Raw genomic sequence first — 24,195 nt, forward strand, 5'->3', positions numbered from 1 at the left:
GATAATCCAAATGCAATGCCTGCGAGCAGACAGAGACAGCATAAATCCAAGTGCAAGAAGAGCCTCCTGCACTCACTCGCCAGCTGCACATCTGTCGGGCATGGCATGGTTGAAAGAGGAAGGAGAGGAGAGGAGGGAAGGATAGCAAAGGTGCCAGACAGAGAGCGAAGAGAACCAGACATGAAGAGAATGTCAAGGTATATAAAATATGAGGTATAGCAGTCTAGCATTCTAGTTTTCTTTTTGCTCCGACATCACAGACACACACACATTAACTAAAAAAACATATTCTAACATAAATAATTATATAAATTATTGTGTACTAAAACATTCATGATTGAGCGCTCTCCACGAGCTGGCTTACCTTCTAGATATTTTGCCTTGGCGAATCCAACAACACAGAACCATGAGGGTGAGAAAGCAGCACAGGAAACGTTGAGCAGAGAGCCGTTTCGTTTCGTCCTCGCTCTCGCAAACGACAGAACAACAGAAACCACAGCGACAGCGCTCGTCGTTTGGCTTCTGGTTCGGGCTTACTTTCGTTTCCATTTGTTAGCGTTTTGGCTGTTGAAATCGTCGTCATTCCGAAATCAACAACGGCACGGTATACTTCTTCGCCCGGGCACTACCAAAAGAGGCGCCAAAATTTTACGTTTCAATGCAGACGACACACATCACACTCTCACACGGAAAATTGGCAACACGCGAAAAGTGCACAGAACGCGAAGGTGCGATAACAAAATTGAGCATTAGCATCAAACGTGTATTAGAAATCGAAAGCAAACGAAGGCGGAAGCAACACGAAGAGAAGAACATAAATTGATCGTGACAAGAGCGAGAGAGAGAGAAGTGCAAGAACAGCTGGTCTGCACGCTTCGGGGTTGTGTTTTTTGTCGCGTGTGCCGTCGCCGGGAGAACCACACTCCAACTACAACTGAAACTACAGCTACAAGGCGAACCAGGTGTGCGGGTCTGGGTGAGCGCCTGATTCTTTTCACGTTTTTGCATGCTCTGGCGGCACTCTGCCAGATGCAATCCCCTTCGCCGTCGACCCCCGTTTCGGTTTTTGTTTTGCTACATTCGTTCACACAGGAATACACACACATATCGCGATATATATCTCGTCGCTAAGTGATAACCAACACAAAAGTGGAGAAAGGAAGGAAGCGTGTTACTGTAGATCCAGAAAAAGCAAAGCTGCAAGATGTCCGCAATTAGCAGTCGCAATCAGAAAATGGAACAACAGGTTGGTGTGCCGAGAATCATGGAATTTTCCTATATTTATCAAGTAATAATTGCAAGTGAAAAGGCTGCCGTTATATCCCCTTCTGTACAAAGTCCAAGTACGAAGTATATGGTTCATACATAGATACTTTTCAGATCTATTTGGATGCACTCTTCTACTTGCCTCTCCATGCAAGAACCACCAACCAGCCAGGTGTTTACTATTATCCCGATCGAAAGTGGAAAACTTTTTCCCTTGTGGTAGCCGCCAATGCTCAGCCGCTCAGATTTATTTCATCTTATTTTGCAAATTTCTTATCGCCCTTGAAGCGCTCTATATACAGCTCGAAGGGTTGCAACGATGTTATAGCATGCAACCGGTCCAGCTGGTCAGACCATCCTGACGCCTCTGAATAAGCCCATGCCGGCCAGCTCTGAATCGCACAGGACAGGAAAAGTACCCTGGCTTTGCTCCCGATCAGGCATAATAGGCGGAATACGCATCGACGGACCTTTTCTAAAAACGTTCTTATATGTACATACATATGTACATGTTGTTACGTACTCAATCAGAAGCTTATCAACTGCTGAAAGAAGGGCCTCCGTCGATTTGACTTCCTGCTTAGGTCGAGCTTAATCCGATACATAATCCGATAAAATGTACATATGTATCTAGTATAGATGTGTTACCCTGGGTGAAGCGGTACTCGAAGAGTATAGGGCGCATTTCTATTACGGTGTAAATACCGTGTTCCCTAGAACGATGGACCAACTAAAAATCCTCTTCAAACAACCCTTTTCTCAACATCCTCGCTCTTCAGAGTGAATCATCAATTGGTTGGGAAAGTTGGAATTTTCATTGATACATTTTGGAAGCCCAAAGACCGCCCACTCATCACATCCCAGGCATTGTCCACTTTTCGTCCACAACTCTGGCCATTTAAGGCCCCGAGTGCTTCAATGGCCATTGTCGAGGTGTTTTGTTGTGACGTGTGCTGCCTGGCCACCTGGCCCGTCTGTTGCCTGGGCAACGGCGTCCAAATAAATCGAAACTCACCGAAACCTCTACGAGTAAAGCCTTTGAGCGGCTCGCTCCACCGCCAGGCCACCCGAGTGCCGTCCTTTCTGGGTATTGCTGCATTTGCTGCAGCTCAATACGACGACTGTCATTGGCCCTAATTATGTTGGGTGGCAAGGCGCTGGAGAGGCAAGAGCTCCGCAAAGAAGCGCCTAGAACACCAGCAAGCACGCCCGCCCCCACACAGACATAAATCGAATCGTTGCCAAGTGTTTGGTTGGTTCGATTTTCCACTTGGGGGCTGAGATTGCTTATAAAATATGTATCAGCTGTTCACGGCTGCTTAATGGAATGACATCACGAAGACATACTCGTACAACAATTACAAGCAATTTCAGCTCCAAATGAAATTACGCGGAGCAAATGTTCGATTCTTCTTTTTGGATATTAAGATATCAAAAAACAGAGAAAGGGAAGGAGATAATGATCGAAAAGGAAAACTTGATGGGGAAGCTAAAGCAGATTTAAAAACGAGGGGGAACGTTGTGAGTTGCTGCGGAGACCGCAACTCTACATTTATACCCGATACTTAGTGGTTTGGTTACTCTTGCCTTATTAGTCTCTGAGATCTGGGGATGTAACGATTTTCGTCCTTTGCGGCGGCGGAGAGGGGTGTGGTGAAATTTTGAAATAAACAGAGCGAGAGAGAAGGAAATTGTATTCTTGATTCAGGCTATAATAATTACACGATCTGGTTCAGATTATGCAGTCTGGAGATATACTTATGCATACATACACTAAGAAGCTAAAATAATAATTATTCAATAAAATTCAAAACTATTCAATAAAAATCAAAAATAATAATTATATAATAAATGTTTTGATCCAAAATTAATGGTATTTCAATAAAATTCAAAAATAATAATTTTTCAATAAAAATCAGGAATAATAATTATAATAATAATTATTCAATAAAAATCAAAAATGTCGTTGCTCTAGCTCTTATAGTCTTTGAAGGGCTCATAGGGACAGACAGACAAGGCTCAATCGACACGGCTATTGATGCTGACCAAGAATATATATACTTTATGTGGTCGGAAACGATTCATTCAGGACGTTACACACACATCCATTTTCACCACAAATCTAGTATCGGGTATAACAAAACTCTATTACAGGGCTGTGTACGAATACAGATCTGCTTTCACACTTCTAATAATTCACACGCCTTAATATTAAGCATATTTTATGCATGCTAGAGCTAAAGTAAACCCCCAAATTTATAGGTGTAATAAAAAGTGGAAAACGCACAGAGTGGAGCCACTTTGCACTTGGAATGCGATGGTATACTCGTAAATCAACACGAAGATGCACGGGTATGTATGTATGTATGTGTGGCACTCAACTGCTTTAAGCGGTGGCTAAATATACACAAAGGATTAATAAAGCCTTTGGCCGGGACTACTCCCGAAAACAAAACGAGACCCCTCGCCGCACACGGTTGTTTGTGTCCTGTGTAACCAGGGGCAACTGTCACAACAAGCCCTCAGAAGGGGATACACAGGACACGGGCCGAGAGACAGACAGAGAGAACTAGAAATACATATATGTATAAACAATATTTGGTATTGTTTTCATGTCTGCTGGTGTCCCATGGAATGTCATTACGATGGTGGCGGGGGGTATAAAATCGATGGCTTCTGGAGCTCTGGCTCTGTCGTGGTAAAGCGGAGTGATAAGTCACTGGATGGTTTGCCACATGTGAACATAATTCACCCCAGCGCAAGGACCACTCTATTGTTCCGCGAACTGTTCCGAGCTTTGCCTCACACGAAATCCCCATCAAACACGAGGAGTCCCAAAAACAACGGAAATGACGCATCGCACCTTCACTTTCTCCGTTTTTGTGGCTGTGTGTGTGTGGGGGCGTGGGTGTGGGTGTTAACTGGCTTTCTTGGCCTTCTTGGCTTTTACCTTTTGGCGGTTTCAGGCCAGGCCTGTAATTTGTGCTCTGTTGCTTCGGGCCCCAGGCCGAGGTTCTTGACCCAATCGTGGGGACGGAAAATGCTGGTGGAGTGGAGAGTTCTGTCGGGTCGTCGAATGGAACCAGACCACCAGACGACTGACTAATCGAATGCCAGCCATCAAAGTTGGGGGCTTCAAATATTTAATATGCCCAATGCCGAAAGGCACTTAAGCCTGTTCTTAGCAACTGATTCAAAGGTGGTCAAAATACTTTCCCTGGATTGAAGTACTTTTCAAGATTTTCGCAACTATTTGATGAACAATTCCGTGGTTTCTCTTTGACTAAAGTCCGGGAAAACGATGAGCAGTTGGTGGTGTGATGGAGGCTTAGCAGCAGCTCAAAGAAAACCCCCCCGGGACACATGCGGAAAGCGCCAAAAGATGACTTTCTTTGGCAACTCTTCGCACCTAAGCGCCTCGAATCCCCGGACGTCTTTCCGCTGAAAATCTCTCAGAAATCAACAGGCAGGGCAGGGAATAAACGGCGATGCGAGTGCGAGAAAAGTTACGTGAATAAGCGGAAACTACCTAATGGGAAAACTGCACACAGAGGAGAAGTCTCGGGCAGCTCCTTGCCCAAAAAGCAATTCATTTTCAATTAGAGCTCACAACTTCTGTACGTACTAATACCTAGCAATCAATTTTCTGGCTAAAAGCTTTGTCCCCATCTCCGGGTTGGGCTGGAGCTCGTCTCCTGTTTCAGTTTACGGGTACGCGTCCTGCGTCTGCTTCTGACACTTTTCGTTTGGCTTTAACTACACTTGGCAGTCGGCAGTTGGCAGTCGACAGTCGGCAGCTGGCAGCTTAAGAGCTCAACTGCACTCTCAAATGGCAGGCTCACATCTCGCTCCGGCAACTGGAAACTTTCGGTCAAGCTGCACGAGAGCTGCCCATCAGAAGCACTCCACAGAGGGAGATAACTTTTAGGGGGAAAATATGGGAGTGACGCCATAAACACTATTGCGACATTTTTCAGTACACCAAAGTGCGAGAGGGGAAAGTGCGAGGGCGACCGCATTTCCATTGCAGATTTTATTAATTGCCGTTTCCCTGCGAGACGCGCTGCCAACTTGATTCAATTTATCAGGCACAAAAGCCCGGCCAGGCCCCAACGCCAGGAAAAGTTTTGCATATGCAGCCCGGGGCGAGGGCCCTGGAGGACTAGGAACCGTCACTAGGAGCGGGGCTGCTGAAAATTAATTACAACTTTGGGAATTGGTACTGTTTCTACACGTTGCAAGGCTCCAACTTTCGGCATAAATTTCTCTATCTCCACTCTTGTGGAAAAATATGAATAAATCGTGTTAAATTGGTGAGCTTTCGACAAGGGTTTGTCATCCGTGTGGGCTCATCCATCCATCGGTTCCCCCACACTGTTGGACGGCAATTAGCAACGATGGGAATTTAGCAATTTATTGCAGGAAATTCCAGAGCAAAAGTATGTGAAATTGCAGTTCTTGAATCGACTTTTCATATGCGGTTTGGCTGCAGCTGACAGCCAGCTTCCATCACTGATTGAGTGGTTGCTCGGTCGGTGGTTGCGGTGACTCTGTGGTTAAGCCATTGACGGAAACCCACAGAGCAGTCTGTGCAGAAAGTGACATTCACTTCGTTTCAATCCAATCCCGGCTTAAGCCGTTTGTCTGCTCTGCAAATTAACAAGGTCGTTAGTCGGTTAGTCGGTTAGTCGGTTAGTCGGGTAGGAGCTCGACCACTCGAGTATTTGTATTCAGCCATGGATTTCGGAGCCAATTACGGGGCCGGGACACCTGCCAGGACACGTGCCTGCCCAATGCTGTTGCTTTCCATTAATTTATGTGTCTCTCTGAATTGTTTATGACTCGTCCGGTCCGCTCTAATATTAATGCAAATTCCATTTGGCCAACACCCCGCCGGCTGTTTGTATTTGTTTTTGTCTTTTTCAAATTGGATACTAATTAAAATTTAATAAAGGCAGAGTGCGGAAAGGATTAAGGATTTCCATTTCGATAAACCAATGAACGTTAATTGCAAAAATTAATAAAAGCCTCGCTCCACTATGTCGAACACTGGCAGGAATCCGATAGTGCAATTGTGTGGGGGCCTGCATGGAAATGGCCCAGAGGGGCTATAGACTATAGAGTCGTCAACTGAACTGAATCGGGAAAGTGGCCTTAATAAAAATAACGTTATTTAATATCACTCATACGTCATGTGGCCCATGGGGAATGCTTGTCGCCGTCGCCGTCGCCGTCGCCGCGACTTACTTTGCTTTATTACAAAATCATATCCTTCCCTCTTCCGGGACCCTCCCCTCTGCTCTGGGTGGCACTTGAGGGCCTCCACTCGACTGAGATTTTCACATTTTCCTGCGTTTTTCCGTGCTCTGCTGTCTGCGCTCTGTCTTCTGCTTTATGCTGCTTTCTGTTGTCGCACGAAATGAAAATGTCCGAAAGGACCTTAATAGTCAGATTATTTCTGGCTGCCATCTTGCACAAGTCGTCAGTTTTACGACACTGTGCCTTTTTTTGTGTAACTTTCAAAGATTGAGATTCGGAGAAGTAAGGACCTTGGCGTCACTTCAATTTGCATATAAATCGTGCATTTAAAGAGACAAAACTAAACATTCACACAATATATGTTCGGTTCTGTTCTGTTTCAATATTTATGGCAATCTCCGACCTTTCCCGCATTGCCAGCCGCAAGGCACGTGTTATTCCTTCCGTTCTCCAGCTGTCACCAGCAAATATCTGTATTTATTTAACTTGATTCGCATTTGTTTATCGAAATTAATTGTGAAAAGCAAAGTTTTCGACTGCCTCAATGCCAATGCGCTCACCAGACCAAAGCAAAGTGATGACAACTCCTGGGACAGTCCTCGCATCGTCCAGTGTTTATTTCTGGCTCTGAATTCCCTAGAAAAAGCAGTCTCCGGGGAGTTTTGGAGCTAATTAAATGTTCATCAAACGCCTGGATGGTCGCTCCTTGCCCTCCTCTCACTTGCTGGTTGCCATCACTGGTTGCCTCTCGTTGGAAATTTAATTAAACGCAGCGTTTAAGAATCATATAAAATTTCATTTTCATCTGGGTCTAATTAAACTTCACTCTGGAGTGGAGAGTTTTAGTGGAAATCGAAAGGCAACACAAAAGAATCTCCAAAATGGAATTAAGGCAATTAAATATTCCTGGAACCAGAGTATACCCTCCAGAGCGCACTTCGATTCGATCAGTGAGTGTTCGCCACCCTTCAAGTTCCCCTTCACCGAAAATATACATACGTATACGTATTCGATTTTCCATCGAACACTCGACAGGCAGACAGACAGACGGACAGTTTTACAGTTTCCCTCAGCCCTCATTCAACAGCCCTACGACTGTAGTTGTTGCTGTTGAAAGTCGACTGTTTGTATTTCTCCAATTGAGACGTTTGCTGCGGGGGAGGGGAGCCCTGGAACCATGGAAATCCAGGCCATGACCATAAAACATTTATTGCTGTCGACTTTTCGGCGCTGGTGGCTGGTGGCTGGTGGCAGGCATTCCAAATAAAATGGCGTCCAGCCGAGAGGGATTCCCGAGAGGGGCGATCCATCAAACGGGATCCATAGTTAACCACTTCTGGAGAATGGGCTTGTCCGCTGCATTGGGCTTTAAGCTCTTCTTAATTACGCTTTCAGCGCCACTCTCCGGCGCTCTCCGGCGAGCTGTCGACATCCGTAATGGGGCTTTGTCCGCTCCGGGTGCAGCCGCAGGCTGCGGTTAAAACTCTGGAAATTATACCATTTCAAAGGCAAAGAAATGTATGTTTTATACTCCGTTTTATTTGTGTGTTTATGGAGCGTTGGAGCGTTCCGGTCAGTAACTTTTGATTGCCCCTCGAAGCAGGCAACAATTAACTCGCTTCAAGTGCTCCATCTTGGGGCATGTGCCGCTCCCCCTCTTCTACCTGTGACTTTCACTCGTCAACCAGGCCGTCGTTTTGCCCTGCCTCGTGGCTAATTCGGTGTCCCAGGGCACGCCCCCGGGCCAGGCATTCCTAATTTGCGGCAAGCAGATGATTGTGATTGCTGGCCTACACCTCGTCCTCGCCCTCGCCCTCGCCCCCTTCTCTGTGCTTCTCTGGCTCTTCTGGCACTAATTGCGGTTAACCTTAAAGCGGCCGAAACGGAGAACTTTGTGGCCGCCAACCAGCCAGGCCAGCCTCTATTCCCCAGCCTAATTAGCGGTAGTGTTTGGGTTATTGTTTCTGTTGGGAACAAATATTGTACTTGTCTTCTGTTGAGATTCATTTCGAGCGGTAGTTGAGGGAAGACAATGATTCCTGACTCAGAACTACAAGATTCCCAGCACCTTCTACCCCCTTTGGACTATGTTTCCGTTCTAGCCTTGACTCGAGTTCATTTCGTTTAGAAACAAGTGCAAGTCCTGGTTCCAAGTCCATGGCCAGCCATTAGGAACGCGTGTACCGCTTCCTGGCTTCCTGGAACCGCCGTGGCCTTAAACATTCACCTTAATTACAAGCGCCGAAAGTGCGGGAAGAAGGTTGAATAGAAACCCCAGAACGGGCCAGTGCCATTCATTGGAAAGTCCTGCGAGTGAGGAAAAATCGAATGTTCCACATGTGTGTGTGTGAGTGGGAGGTGGCAGAGGCAGGGCGGTGGGTACCCATTCATTCATGTATTCATTCATGCAACCATTCAGGCATATCAGCGTTCTAGCTGGATTGGCTAGGCCACATCTCCCCGCTCCCCGCTGCGCCCTCCCCCCTCCGCCACCGAACCACTTTGCACCTGCAGTGGGGACTGTTCTTTTAGAGGTCTTTGACGAACGACCATTGCAGAGGCATGGCTGGAGAAGGGACTGCCAGAAGGGACTACCCAGAGCAGTGCAAGGATGTTCTCCCCAGTTGAGGCATTTCATTCCATTACAGATCGTTTTTTGCCCCCTTCGACTACTGCTCTGCGTCTGTGTTCTGTGTGCTCAATCGATTGTGCGTGGCGTTTGTTCTGCTGTTTGTTTTGACATCGAGAACCACCTCCTTTCGCCCCTCCCCCCCCCTTTGAAGTCTCAACGTGCCACATGTCGTGTGTCATGGCTTTAATCGCTTTTTTATTCAGTTGCAAGAGCAAACACATTGGTTCCCTGCCTCTAGTCGTGTCTCTCTTTGCAGACAGATAGACACAACAGAAAAACTTGATTACTTATCAGAAATATCGAATCAGAATTAATGATTTCCCAGTGACATATGACCCGAGGGGAATTCCATTAATTACGGATCGAACTTGCCACTGGTCGGGGGCAGGTATAACGGTCGGAGTAATTTATTAGACATTTGAGCATGGGAAATCATTATTATATAGAGTGTCTCCTTTTCCACCATAGATTATAGGGTGTGTACACTGTACATCCCCATTCCCAAAAACCCCCTTCGACTTAATGACATTTGCATATTTTAATCGAATTCTTGTCCTTCCTTGAATACACGATATCGACACTGTGAAGGTCTGCTGCTTCCATCAAGGATGCCGCCCCTCTGACGATTGGAAACTATTCAAATCTGGTGCACACACACACAAATACAGAGACAATGAGTTATGGAAAGGTATTCCCCTTCCCATTCCCTGGCTCCTTTTATCGGTGGAAAGAAGTGTAAATTAAATTGTATTCCCTTTTTAATGCGGATGCAAACAGTGGAGAACATTCGACATGACAGCGTCGAGCACTTGGCATTGCAGCAGCTGCCACAACAACAGCAGTGCAAGTCGCAGCAACAACAAAGCGTTGCATGTTGCAGCCAAGCGACTTTCGAGGAGTTTTTATTGATAAAACTTTCCGTCCGCATCGCTGGAGTTAGTGTGCCAAGGCAACGGTATCCTTGTAGAGGCTGTCCCGCGTGCATATTTGCCTTTCGGACGGAGAGTCTCTGAGCCACCGATTATCCTTGGGCCCATCAATCAAACTATATTTTAGTGACAGCGTTTACTTAGGTCCTGATTTGCATGATTTATGGCATAGCTGTCGCGTTTAGCGGGAGGTCTTTAATGGACCTTCGATACAACTCGATTAAAGCACGTCTAATGTCCAATTAGCACTGGAAAAGTGCAACTAATTAGTGAAGGAGCCACAGCCACAGGCACAGCTGTCGCCACGCCCACACATACTCGTACATGAGTATCCTGCCCCCAGCCCGCAGCTCCCAGCCTACAGCCTACAGCCTCCTGCCCCCTGTCGTCTCCTGATGCAATTAAAATAATTGCTGTCTGCTCAAAACTGTCAGCACTTGATGAATGCCCACGCCCAGGCCCCCCCGCCCCCCGCCCCCCGCCAGCAGAAGCGCTCTTAATGCGACTGCTAAGCCGTGTCCGTCTGTCCCGGCCGAAGGATACGTAATCAAGACTATGGCATGCAGATGAAAAGGAAACTTTTTGCCATTCAAGAGATGCACTCGACTCGGCAGGCAGCCCTGAAAAGTAGGCAACAGTTTTCAGCCCAAAAGAAGAAGCGGAAATGTAGCTCTATCTCCCTCTCTCCCTCTCTTTTCCAGCGGAGAATGGCTAAGGCTGTAAGGCTCTAATTAAATAACAATTGGTCAAATCACGTCAACAAAACAATGCTCCATCGTAATTGGCAGGGAATTAGCAAACAAACACTGTCCCTTGGGGCCGCCAGATGCATCGGACAACAGCTGCCGGAGGAAGGGGCACTTGCATATTCAATCGAGTAATTTGGCCGATGACAGGAGGCTTTACATATATAGTATGTGTCCCACAATCAATGAAGAGGCTGCCTGCCAGAGCTTATGCCTTGAGGCCCCCACAGACACAAACTTCTCGTAGTCCCTTGTGGCTCGTTGATGGCTCGCCCATCCGGCCGGGCTCCGGTCCGTTCAGTCTTTCCGGAGGGAAAACGATAGGGATAGGGAGGGGGAGAAAGTTTCACTGGCATTCCCAGCTCCCAGTTACCACAATCAAAGGCACAGAGAGAGGCATTTATATTGCAAGTTTCCAATTGCCTGCAGAATGCCAAAGCCGAAGCAGATTTAACCCAATCCTCGCCCACCGCCCACCGCCCCACATTTATGTGTGTAAAGAGTTCGGTAAGCGGTTCTTTGACTTTTCCGGGTTTCCCCAAAAAGAGGAGCGAAAGGAGAGTGAAAAGTAAATTCGAACAAAAGCCGATTAAGTTAAGAAGGTTACACGAAACGACACGACCCTTTTTCTGCGGTCGCTTTAAGCCATTTTTCAGCGAATTATTTGACAGATTTGTTTTTCTGTCTTCAACTGCGTAAAGTTCTCGGAAATCGAATTTATTGAGAATTTATAGTGCAATAAACGAGCCATTTGTAGTTTTATTTTTATTTGTACGTTTTATTGGCAGTTTATTTTATTGATTGCAATGATTGCAAAAGTTCCACTTTACGATCCTCTCAACTACACACATAAAACGATAATTAATGCAGCAAAGGGGGGCAGATACCCTGCATATTGATCGTACTTGTGGCATATATAATTCTTGGAAAAGTATAGAAAATTTCAGAGTTTTTTTGAGTTTAAAAGACACTGTGATAAAGAGGGTCCTACAAATCTATATAGAGTATAGAGTATAGAGTATATATAGAGATGCAAGTATTAACTTTTTCTTTGGCGCTTCTTCTTTTATTCAACAAAAACTTTTCCCTACATTCGCGAGTTCTTTTCGAATGAACTTTCACTGAATCAATATAACCCTGTTGAAGCAAGGACTTCTCCTTGCCCATTGCTGCGTGTGTGTGTGTGTGTGTGTGCATCTTTCTCATCATCCATCCATCCATCCATCTCTCAGTCTCAAGTTTCTTGCCATTTGTAAGATTTTCCTGGCTTACTTTGTTTTTATGCCACACAATTTGTGTCACCTTAAGGAACTCTGCGCGTAGTCCTGTGGCAGGTCCCCGGGCAGGTAGCCCCCACAAACGGAAAAACTTTATCTCGAACCAGTTTTTGGTATGTGGCTGGAATATATTTTTGTATGAAAAGAGGGAAAAGAGGAAGCGAAAAAGGAAAAACTGGAAAATGGTCTCTGGTAAGTAGCAAATAAATGTGTGGCAAAGTCAGAGCAAGAAATGGAAATTCAGATCTGACACAGACAGGCGTGTGTGGCACGAGGATTTCCATAAAAAGGCGAAGAAATAAAATGAGGAAAACTACTGCCAATAGCCCGGACGAGGGACCACGGACCACGGACCACGAACCAGATGGGTCTGGCCGGATTCTGGCAGATACTTCATCTGCATATAAAGAAAATATACGATGTGTGTGTTTAAAAAGCCGCAGTTTTTTTGCTGCCGACTTTAAGCCCCAAAAGCGAATGCAATTCTCTTTGAGGCGTCGGAAAATGCCGGTGGAAACGGCCTTTCAGGTGAATTTTACGCATTCAATGCCCTTTCCCTTTCCTCTTGTTTAAATCCACGCAAAGGCCTAAGAACATAATGATTAATTAAAGTATTTCTTGCGCGAAATTCAACAACTTTTTGGACGCCCCAAACCCGAACTTTTCTCGCTCGGGAAAACCCCATTGAATTCATATAGTAGATGGAAATAATAGCTGGTTGGCACTCGCGTTTCCCGCCGAACAATGAGCAGTTTTTCCCATAAAGAAAATATTGTTTCGCCCAGTTGCAAAGGGAAAACTTTTTCAATTTTACATTTTTCGCTCGGTTTTTCCACGCGCGGAACATGGGAAAAATAGCACATTTGATTTAGAAATATGAGCTGGCTGTAATTTGTTGCTTTTTCCCGCCACTCCAATGCAGAGAAATCGTTAGCCAAAGCCATAATTTCAGATTATGGCAGGAAATACAAGGTGGAAAGTCGGAAGATCGGAGGATGCTGGAGGTAATTCTACTGCGAGACCTAATTAGGAAATGAATATCCGATTCGATTGGCAAACATTCGTTTAATTATTCCCATTATTACATATTTGGGTAGGAGTCGGGGTCGGGGTCGGCCATTGTCCAAACAGACAAGCCATCCTATGAGCCGCACCGGATATGCTTGCATGGCAACAAAAGCCAGGCCCACCTGTCAGCTGTGCCCTGTTTGGGCTCCGCAAACAGCTCTCGCCAAGCACCCACTGGGGAGGGGAGACGACTCCGTGCATCAAGAGAGTCCCGAGACTCTCGGGAGCAGAAGGAGGACACGGGCACAGTCACAGGCCACAGTCCAAACTGATTTAACCTTTCCACGAGTACGAGTACGAGTACGAGGCGCCTCCGGGTGTTTGCTGGATCTCCCAGAGCAGATGGCGCAAGTCTGGGAGTGTGGGTGTACCGTACCCTGTTTCCTGGGTGCTAACGAGTGAATTCATGGAGCTCTTTGTTTGTGCACCCCTTGCCACACACAAACACATGCCCCGTGGAGAACCCACAAATATGTAACATAACAAAGCCCCGACAGTGCCGAAGGCTCTGTTACTTTGACTTCACGGGCACCCTGGCACCCTGGCACCCCGGCACCCTGGCAGCCGGGCACCGGAACGGAACGGAAAGTTTTGTGGCCCACAACTTGGTCAACTCGGTGGGGAAAAACGAACTGGGCGAAAAGTCAGCCACAAGTCTCAGCTGTCAGTAGATTGCTTTCGAGGGAAACTAGTGGCTCCTCTCTCCACAGAAGCCTCAAGGGAGAAGTGCGTTGCCAATTTCTGTTTAGCTGTTCGATAGATGTCAGTTATTCAGTTATTGTTCTGCAAATTGAAACGTCTAAAGTTGTATTTGGGGAACTTCTTGAAATTTCCGACCTACATTCCACCCATGTACACACTGCTGCACAGCTGCAACAAAGGGGCATGCCTCAAGGTGGCAGCGTGTGGGGCGCGCGATTGTTTTCTGTTCCTTGTCACTTGTTCACACACTTGCCCCTGCCTCGCCTCATTTCTCTGCGTGCTTTGTGGTCCTCATGCATACTGACACATATATGACACACACACACACACTCGCGCAGAGCCGCAGTCAATGTCGATTCATTGTAATACCCTGCCACTAGTGGAGAGCCAGGGTGCACTGAACCGACCTTAGAGGTTGTATACGTTTAAGTCGGGTTTCCATTAGAATTCGGATCTCTTTCCATTGCCTTTCTTACCTTACCTTATTGCCTACGAGTGCCTTGCCTTTCTAGTGCGTCAAGCAGTGCAGTCGCAGTTTTCTTATCTCTTGATCTCCTGCTCCGCCTCTCTCGCAATCGGTTCATGCCGTTGCTCTCTCAGCAACAACAATATACAGGCGACGCACTCGTCTGTGATGACTCTCTTTCGCTCTCAGCGTATACGAATCGAAGGAATAACGGACTACTTCTGCTGGGCAGTTGCTGTCTCTACTTTTGCGGATCTTCTCTCTCTTACTGATACACATTTCTCGCACGATACACGAACGGTAGACACGTCGACCGGCTAAACGCATATATTTCTCTCGCTCTCACTGCATGCTTCTCCCGGAGGGCTGTCTCGGTATTCTCATCTCTCCCTGTAAAGGGTGTCCCATAGTCGCAGCATATCCTATATGATTCCCATTTGTTTTTGTGTGTGTGTTGGCTTTTGTTGATACTCTCGTTATTGTTCGGAATTTGCATACAAAGCGCCTGCAAAGGGGGAAATCACACTAAAAACGTAACTAATTTGTGCCCGAGGAGGATCTCGTGTATTTGGCGACACTCACACACACGCACACACGCGCAGGGCCCTGAAGGACTCGAGTGAAGGGGGAGTGTGCGACTGAAGAAGGACTTGTGAGCCCGTAAAGTGGCTTTGCCGAGTCTTAACAACTTTTTTGTGCGCAGGCCATGCAGGCCGCAGAGGAATTTTCACTCGAGAAATGAAATCAAAGCCACTTGCCAGCAACATTGAGCCGCAGAGAACAGAGGAGCACAGAGGAGAGGGGGAAACAAGAGAAACGCCAACAGCTGGGAGCAAAGGAAAGACCGCAGCAATTTTCTTGTTCCCATTTGCGGCGATGCCTTCGCCTCTGCGAAGAAGGATACGGCCAGGATACAGCACCGGAAGCACAAAAGCCAGTTGACTCGATGGCAACCGCAGGACCGGAGAAGGATGTGCATCTAATCATGACCATATACACATCTACCGATACAGAATCGCCCCAAGAGAAAAGAGTATGCTCCTCTAATGGCTTCCCCTGGCACCCCTCCGCCAATTGTGGATCGCTCCCTGCAGGTCACAGTGCAAATGTTATGGCCGCTGAGCCGGAAATCGAATTTGCATGGCTTTAACGTTTAAACGTTTAAACCTAAAACACACACGCGCACGTGCCACGCCCACGTGCGCCCTGGAGCCGAAAGGCTGCGGAAAAATCGCTCGAAAGAGTGAAGCAATCTCATAATCCTTATTTAATTAAAAATCCAAAAAGGGAAAGAAAAAACCAAATTCGGTCCGAATGCGAATGGGCCAGCGATTTGTATGTGTTTTGCAATCATATTTCCCCTGCAGGAAATCATTTGAAATGTTATTTCAATTTGCAAATTTCATTTAATTTTGCACATCCTTTATTTACTCATTTGTGTTGTTGCATGCATCAATTTTTGAAAACTTCCTCACGGCGGTTTTCAGTGCAGAGGAAACGCCGCTTTCCTGCTAGCTTTGGCTATGACAAATCATAACGGTTTTCTTGTCTTGCCAGCTCTTCAAACAGGACTATTTTGGGCAGAAGATAAGCAGGAAACAAACGCTTTTGATTGCTCCCCAAATCCATGGCCCGCAAGGCGCCAATCTCTTTATCCAAATCGGGGGACCACAACCACCTTGCCCTTCCTGGCTTTTCGGCCATTGCCTCTATTGGGGATGGAAACAGGACTCGCTCGACATGGCCATGGCTTATGGCTTAATGAAGCGAGCACGTAAATGATTGTCAATATGGGCCAAAAAACCAACCAGGGGCCAGGGGCCAGCGGCCAGGGCCATGACTGCAGGGCAATGTCAAAGGAAGAAGCACGAAAAGCTGTCCCTCGTAATAGTTTTCCCGCATCTCTCTTCGGGGGTTAATGGCCGGATCGTGTCGATGACTGCTGGGTGTTGACCAGCCTGGAAATTGAGGAGCAGTTTTCCAGGCCATCGCTTATTCGCTTTTGCGTGTGCCCCGGTACGTGTGTGGCCGTGTGGGGCATTTAATAGTTGGCTAAACAGCCCCTCTGCCGAAATCAATGTAAGTTTTAGAACAGCGGGTGGATGCGGATGCTCCAATGCCCTCCAGGCATCTCACCAAAGCCGCTGTAATACACGCATATACATAATCCTTTCGACAAAAAAGCCTCTTTCTGGCTGATTCAGGGCTTGATTTGGTTTTCCCCAGCACACAGCAAACAGTAAACAAGCTAAAACAAGAAAGAAAAGCTGTAGGTGCGGGGGCACCGATGGTCTGGATACCCTGGCAAGTCCTGAAGAGGACTATCCGCCTTCAAGCAGACAGATGCTGCGTGGCAGGAGTACATTCAACATTTGAATTGCCTTCTGGTAGGGTATCCACAAAAAGGGAGACAAAGACTTGGCTGGCTTTTGGCTGCTGACGCTCTCAATTTTCTTTCTTGTTTTCCGGCTCGGGGCATGGGGGCGTATGAGTAATCATTTTATTACGCGACCCCCGAAAGAGCATGCCGCACAGATGTTGACCTTCTTTTAATGTGCCCCACACTAGGGTTAGGGGCTCGGTGGTGGGTTTTTGTGTGTTGCCAACATACACGCGTGCACGGGGCATGGCTTTTATGGCTCAGTGTTAGACCTCTTTATTACGTTACGCATACGCAAATTTGTCTGGCCTCAAATTAAAATAAATGCGCCAAGCAAAGCGCAAAAGTTGCTGAAGCACATTATTGTGTTTGGAAAATCGAAAGATAATAGAACCGCACAACTTGCAGGAACTTCACGGAAACAGCCACAGAAAGAGATGCACATTCTGGGTCTCTAGACAATATGAATATAAAGCACCAAGTGTGTCGGCTTTGCGATGATACACGATCGCATGGATCAGGCAGACGAAGGCGGAGTGACGTCTCGCCCTCATTGGGGTTTACTTTGTGGATTCCCTGCCCTCCATCCCTTATTTATGTCAAGCCATAAACGAACCCCGTTCGACTGCCTGCCCAGCCTCCCAAGCCCCTCCTAAGCGCAGCATTTCCTCTTCGGCTTCCTGTTTCTGCTGTACGTGTCCTGGAATTGTGTTATTCTACTTCTACTTTGTCTCCCTCCGCCTGTCCCTCTCCTCTGGCTTTTCCGCTCTGCCAGCTGATTTCAAATTTTCACATAATCGCGTTTTCCTCATAAAACGAAACGAAAACAGAGCAAAGAAAAACCGAGCAATGTTGAAACTTTAAAGCAGCGATGGGCATCCGAGCCCGAGCTGTGGAACACGTTCGGGCCCAAAAACAAAATACACGTCGTGTGCGTAACGAGTCTCGCCGCTCTTTGAAGGAACGAGTCGGCTGGGGTGATTACCATTAGACCGGAGATTCATCGTGACAGGAGTCACGGGGTGGCTTTGATTGTGATTGCAGCGAGTCGAGCAACGCTTGAGACTAGCCTGATTACGCCGTCGTTTTGTGGTGTGAGGGAACATTTTTTCCGCCCACCATTGTCTTTCCCCTGGAAGGACCCTAAGTTTCGGATTCCGTTATACATTCCAATTAAGTTGCGTTTTCCTGGATGTCAGGGGCCTCGTCTTCTCTCTCCATCCTTACGCCTCCTGCCCTAGTCCCCCTTTTCCCCCATCCACGTGGTGATCCGTATTCGATACAGATGCCCGTCGGTACCTTTGCTGATTCCCTCCAGTAGTTCGTAGCCCAACAGGATCCCGAGGCCGCTATCCGGCGATTGCCTAAGCGCTCCCGGTGACGTCTGTTTGTGTCCCGCATGATCCCAGTAGTTCCCCAGGGTCCCGTAAGTGTTATCCGGCGATAGCCCGGCACTCTCAGCGATATCCTCGCTGGGTAAAGACCTCCGTGGTAATTCGAACCAGGGGTAGGACCCCGAAAACGAGATCTGGCGACCTACCTCGGCGAGGTAGTTACCTAAAACTTATCGGCGAGATTCGTCTGTACGCCCCGTGAGGTGGTTCCCCCAGGCCCCCAGTTGGTCGCCCCCACCTTCAAAAGGGCTACCAGGTTGTCCCCTCCAGCCCGTCGGGACCCCACACGCCCCTCGGGACTGGTGCGCCGTCCACCATTGTAGGTCCGAGACCCAGCCAGGATCGCTTGCTTACTGTGGGAACTGTACTCGCTTTTTTTTGTTTTACTTTACAACAATCAGGAATTATTTCCACTCGACTAGCAACTGGTGGCTCTCCCACAGTTTGCCCCATTCCCCCCCCATTTCCCATTCTCCACCGCTCGGCCTCATGCCGCATGTTACGAAATTTGTAATTGAGCGAAGCGGATAAATTACACGGACGCCGACAAACTTTCACCATGTAAATTGTGGGTCAGCCACCACATAAGGGGGTAGAGGGTATGGCGAGAGGGGGACAGATGAGAGATGAGAGATCCCCACCGCCCTTCCCCCTAGAGCAAGGTGAAGCTTTTGCGCAACGCTCGAAATCAAATTCGTTTAAAAACTGCCCCCCAGAAGCAATTCGTTGATGACGTAGGCACCACAGCCCCCACCGAAAAGCTCTCTTGCCTGAGCATGTCGTATCTGTATCTGAAGCCGATGCCGATGCTGATGCTGTAGCTGTAGCTGTAGTTGTGGCTCTGGCTGTATCTGTATCTGTATCTGCATCTGCATCCGAGAGAGCTGTGCACGAGTCTAGGCCACACGTGCGTGAGAATAGGAACGGCCTGGTCTCGTCGGACGCGACGGCTCGAAATCTGATAATCAGTCAGTCCCGAGTGGCAAGTGGAACCTTATCGTCGCCGCGTCGCCACACTTGACCACTCAGATGTGATGTTGGCGTTGCCATAAATCCCGCCATTCCGATTGCGATTCTGATTGCGATTGTGATAAGAGCTCTCCGCCAAACTCAGAGCTGACTGGCAGTTGCAACGCGTTTGCCGTCGAGCGTAGACATGTCCGCGTCCGCGTCCGCGTCCTGGTCGAGGACACTCGTCGCCCTGACCATCACCTGGCTGAGCATGGTCTGCCTCCTGCCGGTGGAGACCTTCTGCGACACCTCCTACTACGAAAAGTACTACGCTGCCCGCCGCTACGTGCCGCTCAAGCGGAATGCCCCGCTGCTCTTCAACTTCACCCTCACCCTCACCGATTCCGACTCAGCCCAACTGGCAGTCCACGAGCGGCCCGCCCTCGTCGGCAATCTGCAGGTGCTGGGCGCCTGGAAGGCCAGCGGAGCCCTGCTCCTGAACCGGACGGCCATCCACAACGTGTGGAGCGGATCGGTGGAGATTCCCCAGAACAGCAGCGTGGAGTATCGCTACTTTGCCGCCGCCGTGGGCCGCTCCGGGAACGTGCAAGTCCGTCGCTGGGAGTCGCATGTGCTGCCAAGGACCTTCAACGTCACCAAGCTGCCGGGCAACCGGAGCGACGAGTTTGGGGTCATCTCTGGCCAGCGACAGCTGACGCTGGGCTGGCTCCAGGAATCCGGGAGCATTCTACAGCTGAAGGTGTTCCGCGACGCCCTGCGCCTGGAGGAGGATCCCGTGGACTCCGGGCGTGGCGCGCTGCGTCTGCGCGTGCAGCCCGTGGATCCGGCCACCCTGTCGCCCATCCTGAGCTCCGCTCGCGCCAACATCGAGTACGTCCGCATGGCCTACGCCGACAGCAAGCTGCGGGCCCAGCCGGAATACGGAGTGCCGTATGCAGCCCCCGACATCCTCATGTACCACGCGGCCCTGGATGAACTGGAGAAGGTGGCCTTCCTCGTGGAGGTCTATGCAGAACAGACGGAGGATGATCTGGTGCGGCTCCTGGGCTACGCCCACCTGCAGCCCGCATCGCTGACGGGCAGTGAGGGCACTGTGACCCTCAGCCTGATCTCGCCCCTGTGGCAGCGCGTGGTGGGAGAGCTGCGGATGGAGTACCTGCTCATCCGTCCGATGGCCAACCACAGCTTCGATCTGCGCACCAGCTTCGCCCACTACTGGAGGGGCAACTGGACGGGGCTGGAGATCGGGCACCGGGGACTGGGCAAGAGCCTGACGGTCACCTCCAATGCGGCGCCTCTGATCGAGAACACGCTGGCCTCGATGCTGGCCTCCGTGGAGCTGGGCGCCGATCTCGTGGAGTTCGATGTGCAGCTGACCAGCGACCTGGTGGCCATCATACACCACGACTGGAGCATCCACGTGTGCATCCACCCCAAGACGCCGACGAGCCGCGACGACCTCACCGAGGTCCTCTTGAAGGACATCACCTACGAGCAGCTGAAGGAGCTGAAGACCTACCAGATCGTGGGCAACAAGATCGTCGAGTACCCGGCCCACAACAACGTCGAGCAGCTGGAGCAGCGCCTCTTCCCCACCCTGCAGGACTTCTTCGAGCGCGTGAACCAGAGCGTGGGCCTCGACATTGAGCTGAAGTGGCCGCAGCAGAAGGCGAACGGGGAGTACGAGAGCGAGCAGACGATCGACAAGAACCTGTTCGTGGACCGCATCCTGGAGGTGGTGCAGCAGCACGGCTGCGGGCGGCTCAACATCCTGAAGAGCTTCGACGTGGACCTGTGCTCCCTGTTGCGCTTCAAGCAGAACATGTACCCCGTGCTGGTCCTCTCGAGCAGCACGAATGACTACTACTCGGATCCCCGCACCAGCGTCGTGGAGACCATCAACTTTGTGCAGGCCTTCGATCTAGCCGGCATCGCCCCGAACACCGTACCCATCAAGGCCAATCCCGCGCTGGTGCAGAGCGCCAAGGACCAGGTCGAGCTGGTCCTGGCCTGGGGGGCTGACCTCAAGGACCGCGTCTCCATCGACTCGTTCATCCAGATGGGGCTCACGGCCGTCATCTACGATCGCATGGACCTCTGGATCAGTCCCAACCAGACGAGTGCCTTCGAGTCCGAGCAGGATCTGCCCGACTTCTTCCAGCTGCAGTGCGAGCCGGCGCCCCAGAAGCGCGTGGTGAACGCCACCATCGAGAGCATCCTGAGCAACGTTAACTTCTTGTAGTACTCTTACTTATACATATTTACGTCAATCAATAAACGAGCTAGAAAGGAGCCCCTGATCTACCCCTGCTCCTCCTCCTTGAGTAATGGTTGGGCGTGGATCCCTGAGCATTGGTGCCGTAAATGCGCCACGGTTTCCCAGCTATACTCGTACGTGTGCTGGCAAAAGTAAACGTAAACGTGAACTTGAAAATTTAAGTCTTTAATGAAATCATTGCCATATCCCACCGATGTTTGTGGGGATGATGATGCTGGGTTCCATTTGCATACCCATACCCCAAACCATACCCATACCCATACCCGTTCGCAAGCAATCAACTGGGGGCTGCTGACGTTGGATGATGGCTGGGCTATGGGTCCGCACGCTTTTCCCTAGAGACAATTACCTGCAGCTCTGGTCTCGCTTTGCACTCGCTGCGACGGGGATTAGGGGTGTCCATGCATATGTAAATACGCGGCATTTATTACAGCCATGTATCCGATTCGCCGTCGGTGGGTGTACATGTTGTTCGGCAATTTGGCGCGGCATGGCATGCTCGCAGGGAAGGAGAGAATTGCCACAAATAATTGGATATGCAAAATGTTGAATTCAAAAACAAATGTGCAAATTGCCGTTTAGTAAATCAAGAATGGTAATTGCAATGCTGGATCCATATAACAGGGTACACATCTGTGGGTTTCTCTAATTATCAAAGGTCACAATCGAAGCCATCTATAAATTATTCTTAGATAAGATTTGAAAGTAGCTAATCTTATCGTCCGTTTGCTTACAGCGCCAGCTGATGGAGGCCTACATCCGACAGAAGAGGGCGTCGCCGGGCATGGTCCAGGCCAGTGATCTGCAGATCAGTCGACCCATGTCCGGGATGCGCAGCAACAGCCGCGAGCTGCATGCCTACGACGGACCGATGCAGTTCATCAGCTCGCCACACAATCCCGACCAGATACTCACCAACGGCAGCCCCGTCGGTGGAACAGTTGCCATGAACTCCACTCGAAATCACTCGAACAACATGCGAACCCTGAGTACCATCAGCCAGGAGGGTATGACAGCCCTAGCTCCAATCAGAAATGTAGGAGGTAATGAGTGCGTTCTTCCATCCACAGCGGATCTAATCGAGGAGATCTCATCGCATGAGCTGGAGGACGAGGAGAGCAGCCCCGTGACGGTAATCGAGCAGCAACAGACCGCCCCGCACAGCGCCAACTCCACGCATTCGCAGCGGCCAAGCACCACCCGCCAGCCGTCCTTCAACGACACCCTGGACGAGGATGACTACACCAACCGCAACATAGCCGGTGCGGCACCTGTCCGTCCCGTTGGACTGGCCTCCTCGCCCTACAAGGAGGCGGGTCTGGACGGCAGCAGCATGGAAACATCGAACGGAGCCGGTGGGGAGTCCGAGGGCGATGTGATCGGTAACATCGATCAGTTCGTGATGCAGCCAGCGCCCCAGGGAGTCCTGTACAAATGTCGCATCACACGGGATCGCAAGGGCATGGATCGCGGCCTGTTCCCCATATACTATTTGCACCTGGAGCGGGACTACGGCAAGAAGATCTTTCTGCTGGGAGGTGGGTCAACCATGGACTCCTTCACTCCGGGAACTCTCTGCTTAATCTTCCGATTCCTTTGCAGGTCGCAAGCGGAAGAAGAGCAAGACATCGAACTACATTGTCAGCTGCGACCCCACGGACCTGTCCCGCAGCGCTGATGGCTTCTGCGGCAAACTGCGATCCAATGTCTTTGGCACATCCTTCACGGTCTTTGACAGTGGCAACAAGGACAGCACGGACAGTCCGCGTCTCGACCTGGCCGTCATCATCTACGTGAGTACAACATTCAGAGAGGTGTTGCAATCCTAAAGGATTTTTACTTTCCAACAGGACACCAACATCCTGGGATTCAAGGGACCCCGCAACATGACTGTGATACTGCCGGGCATGACTGAGGACGATCAGCGTGTCAAGATCAGTTCAGCGGATCCCAAGCAGACGGGCATTCTCGACTTGTATAAGATGAAGGTGGGACTCTTCACTGATCCGATCCGAATTTATGTATCATCCCAGGAATTGAACAATCTTTGCAGAATATGGACAACATTGTGGAGCTGCACAACAAGACGCCCGTGTGGAACGACGAGACGCAGTCGTATGTGCTCAACTTCCATGGACGCGTCACCCAGGCGTCGGTGAAGAACTTTCAGCTGGTGCACGACTCCGATCCCGAGTACATTGTGATGCAGTTCGGCCGCACCTCGGAGGATGTCTTCACCATGGACTATCGCTATCCCCTGTGCGCCATGCAAGCCTTTGCCATAGCCCTCAGCAGTTTTGATGGCAAAATAGCCTGCGAGTGAGCCAACCCAGCCCCAGGACCTGTCCCGCTGCCTTATGTATAGATGTATAATGGATCGTGGATCGTGGATCATGCCGTCGTGGAAGACAAAGACGCATTATTGATGATAGCCTCAGAAATCTAGTCACTCGAAGTAGGACAACGTTGATATATGTGTGTGTGTATAGATACGATAATGTACTTAATGCATATGTTACGTACAACATCTTTTCAGAATTTGCTCACCGATTTTGTAAAGAATTATACCGAAGAATTATAGTACGTAGTTGAGTTCGTGTAACTTTGTACTTCTAAATGTGTGCCCTGTAAACGCCCTGTAAGTTCTATTGTAAGCGATATCGAGACATGTATGTAGATGTCATCAAAGTTAAATATCATTGATCAATTCGATAGTCCGCATATAGGAGCAGACTATATTCAATGCGATTACTATTAGCCGGTAAGAGAGCATACTAACTTTTGCTGAGCTCGAAATATGATTAAGGCCCCAAGAAGTATCGATTC

At 49.2% G+C, this 24,195-nt stretch overlaps 2 protein-coding genes across 4 annotated transcripts; both read left to right on the forward strand.

Moving 5' to 3' along the window:
- Positions 1 to 608: 608 nt before the first annotated feature.
- Positions 609 to 24,020, forward strand: LOC6600864 (protein king tubby). 3 transcript variants are annotated; one of them, XR_003408432.1, is made up of 7 exons: positions 609 to 1,246; positions 22,106 to 22,376; positions 22,440 to 22,907; positions 22,972 to 23,162; positions 23,220 to 23,357; positions 23,423 to 23,848; positions 23,906 to 24,020. XR_003408432.1 is itself a non-coding variant. In XM_002025863.2 (6 exons), the coding sequence occupies exons 1-6, from the start codon at positions 1,205 to 1,207 to the stop codon at positions 23,690 to 23,692; spliced, it is 1,380 nt and encodes a 459-aa protein (XP_002025899.1). In that variant the 5' UTR covers positions 609 to 1,204; the 3' UTR covers positions 23,693 to 24,020. The 3 variants fall into 3 exon arrangements, 2 of the variants coding, with proteins under 2 accessions (XP_002025899.1, XP_026841303.1); XM_002025863.2 differs by having other exon boundaries at positions 23,423 to 24,020; XM_026985502.1 differs by lacking the exon at positions 609 to 1,246 and adding an exon at positions 21,910 to 21,964 and having other exon boundaries at positions 23,423 to 24,020.
- On the forward strand, positions 19,126 to 21,391 carry LOC113565077 (glycerophosphocholine phosphodiesterase GPCPD1). The gene has a single exon (XM_026985501.1). It carries the CDS (start codon positions 19,276 to 19,278, stop codon positions 21,331 to 21,333), a length of 2,058 nt encoding a protein of 685 aa, XP_026841302.1. The 5' UTR covers positions 19,126 to 19,275; the 3' UTR covers positions 21,334 to 21,391.
- Positions 24,021 to 24,195: the final 175 nt, after the last annotated feature.

This window comes from Drosophila persimilis, unplaced genomic scaffold, assembly GCF_003286085.1.
Source record: "Drosophila persimilis strain 14011-0111.01,24,50 unplaced genomic scaffold, DperRS2 tig00000002-arrow-pilon, whole genome shotgun sequence".
Classification (NCBI taxonomy): domain Eukaryota; kingdom Metazoa; phylum Arthropoda; class Insecta; order Diptera; family Drosophilidae; genus Drosophila; species Drosophila persimilis.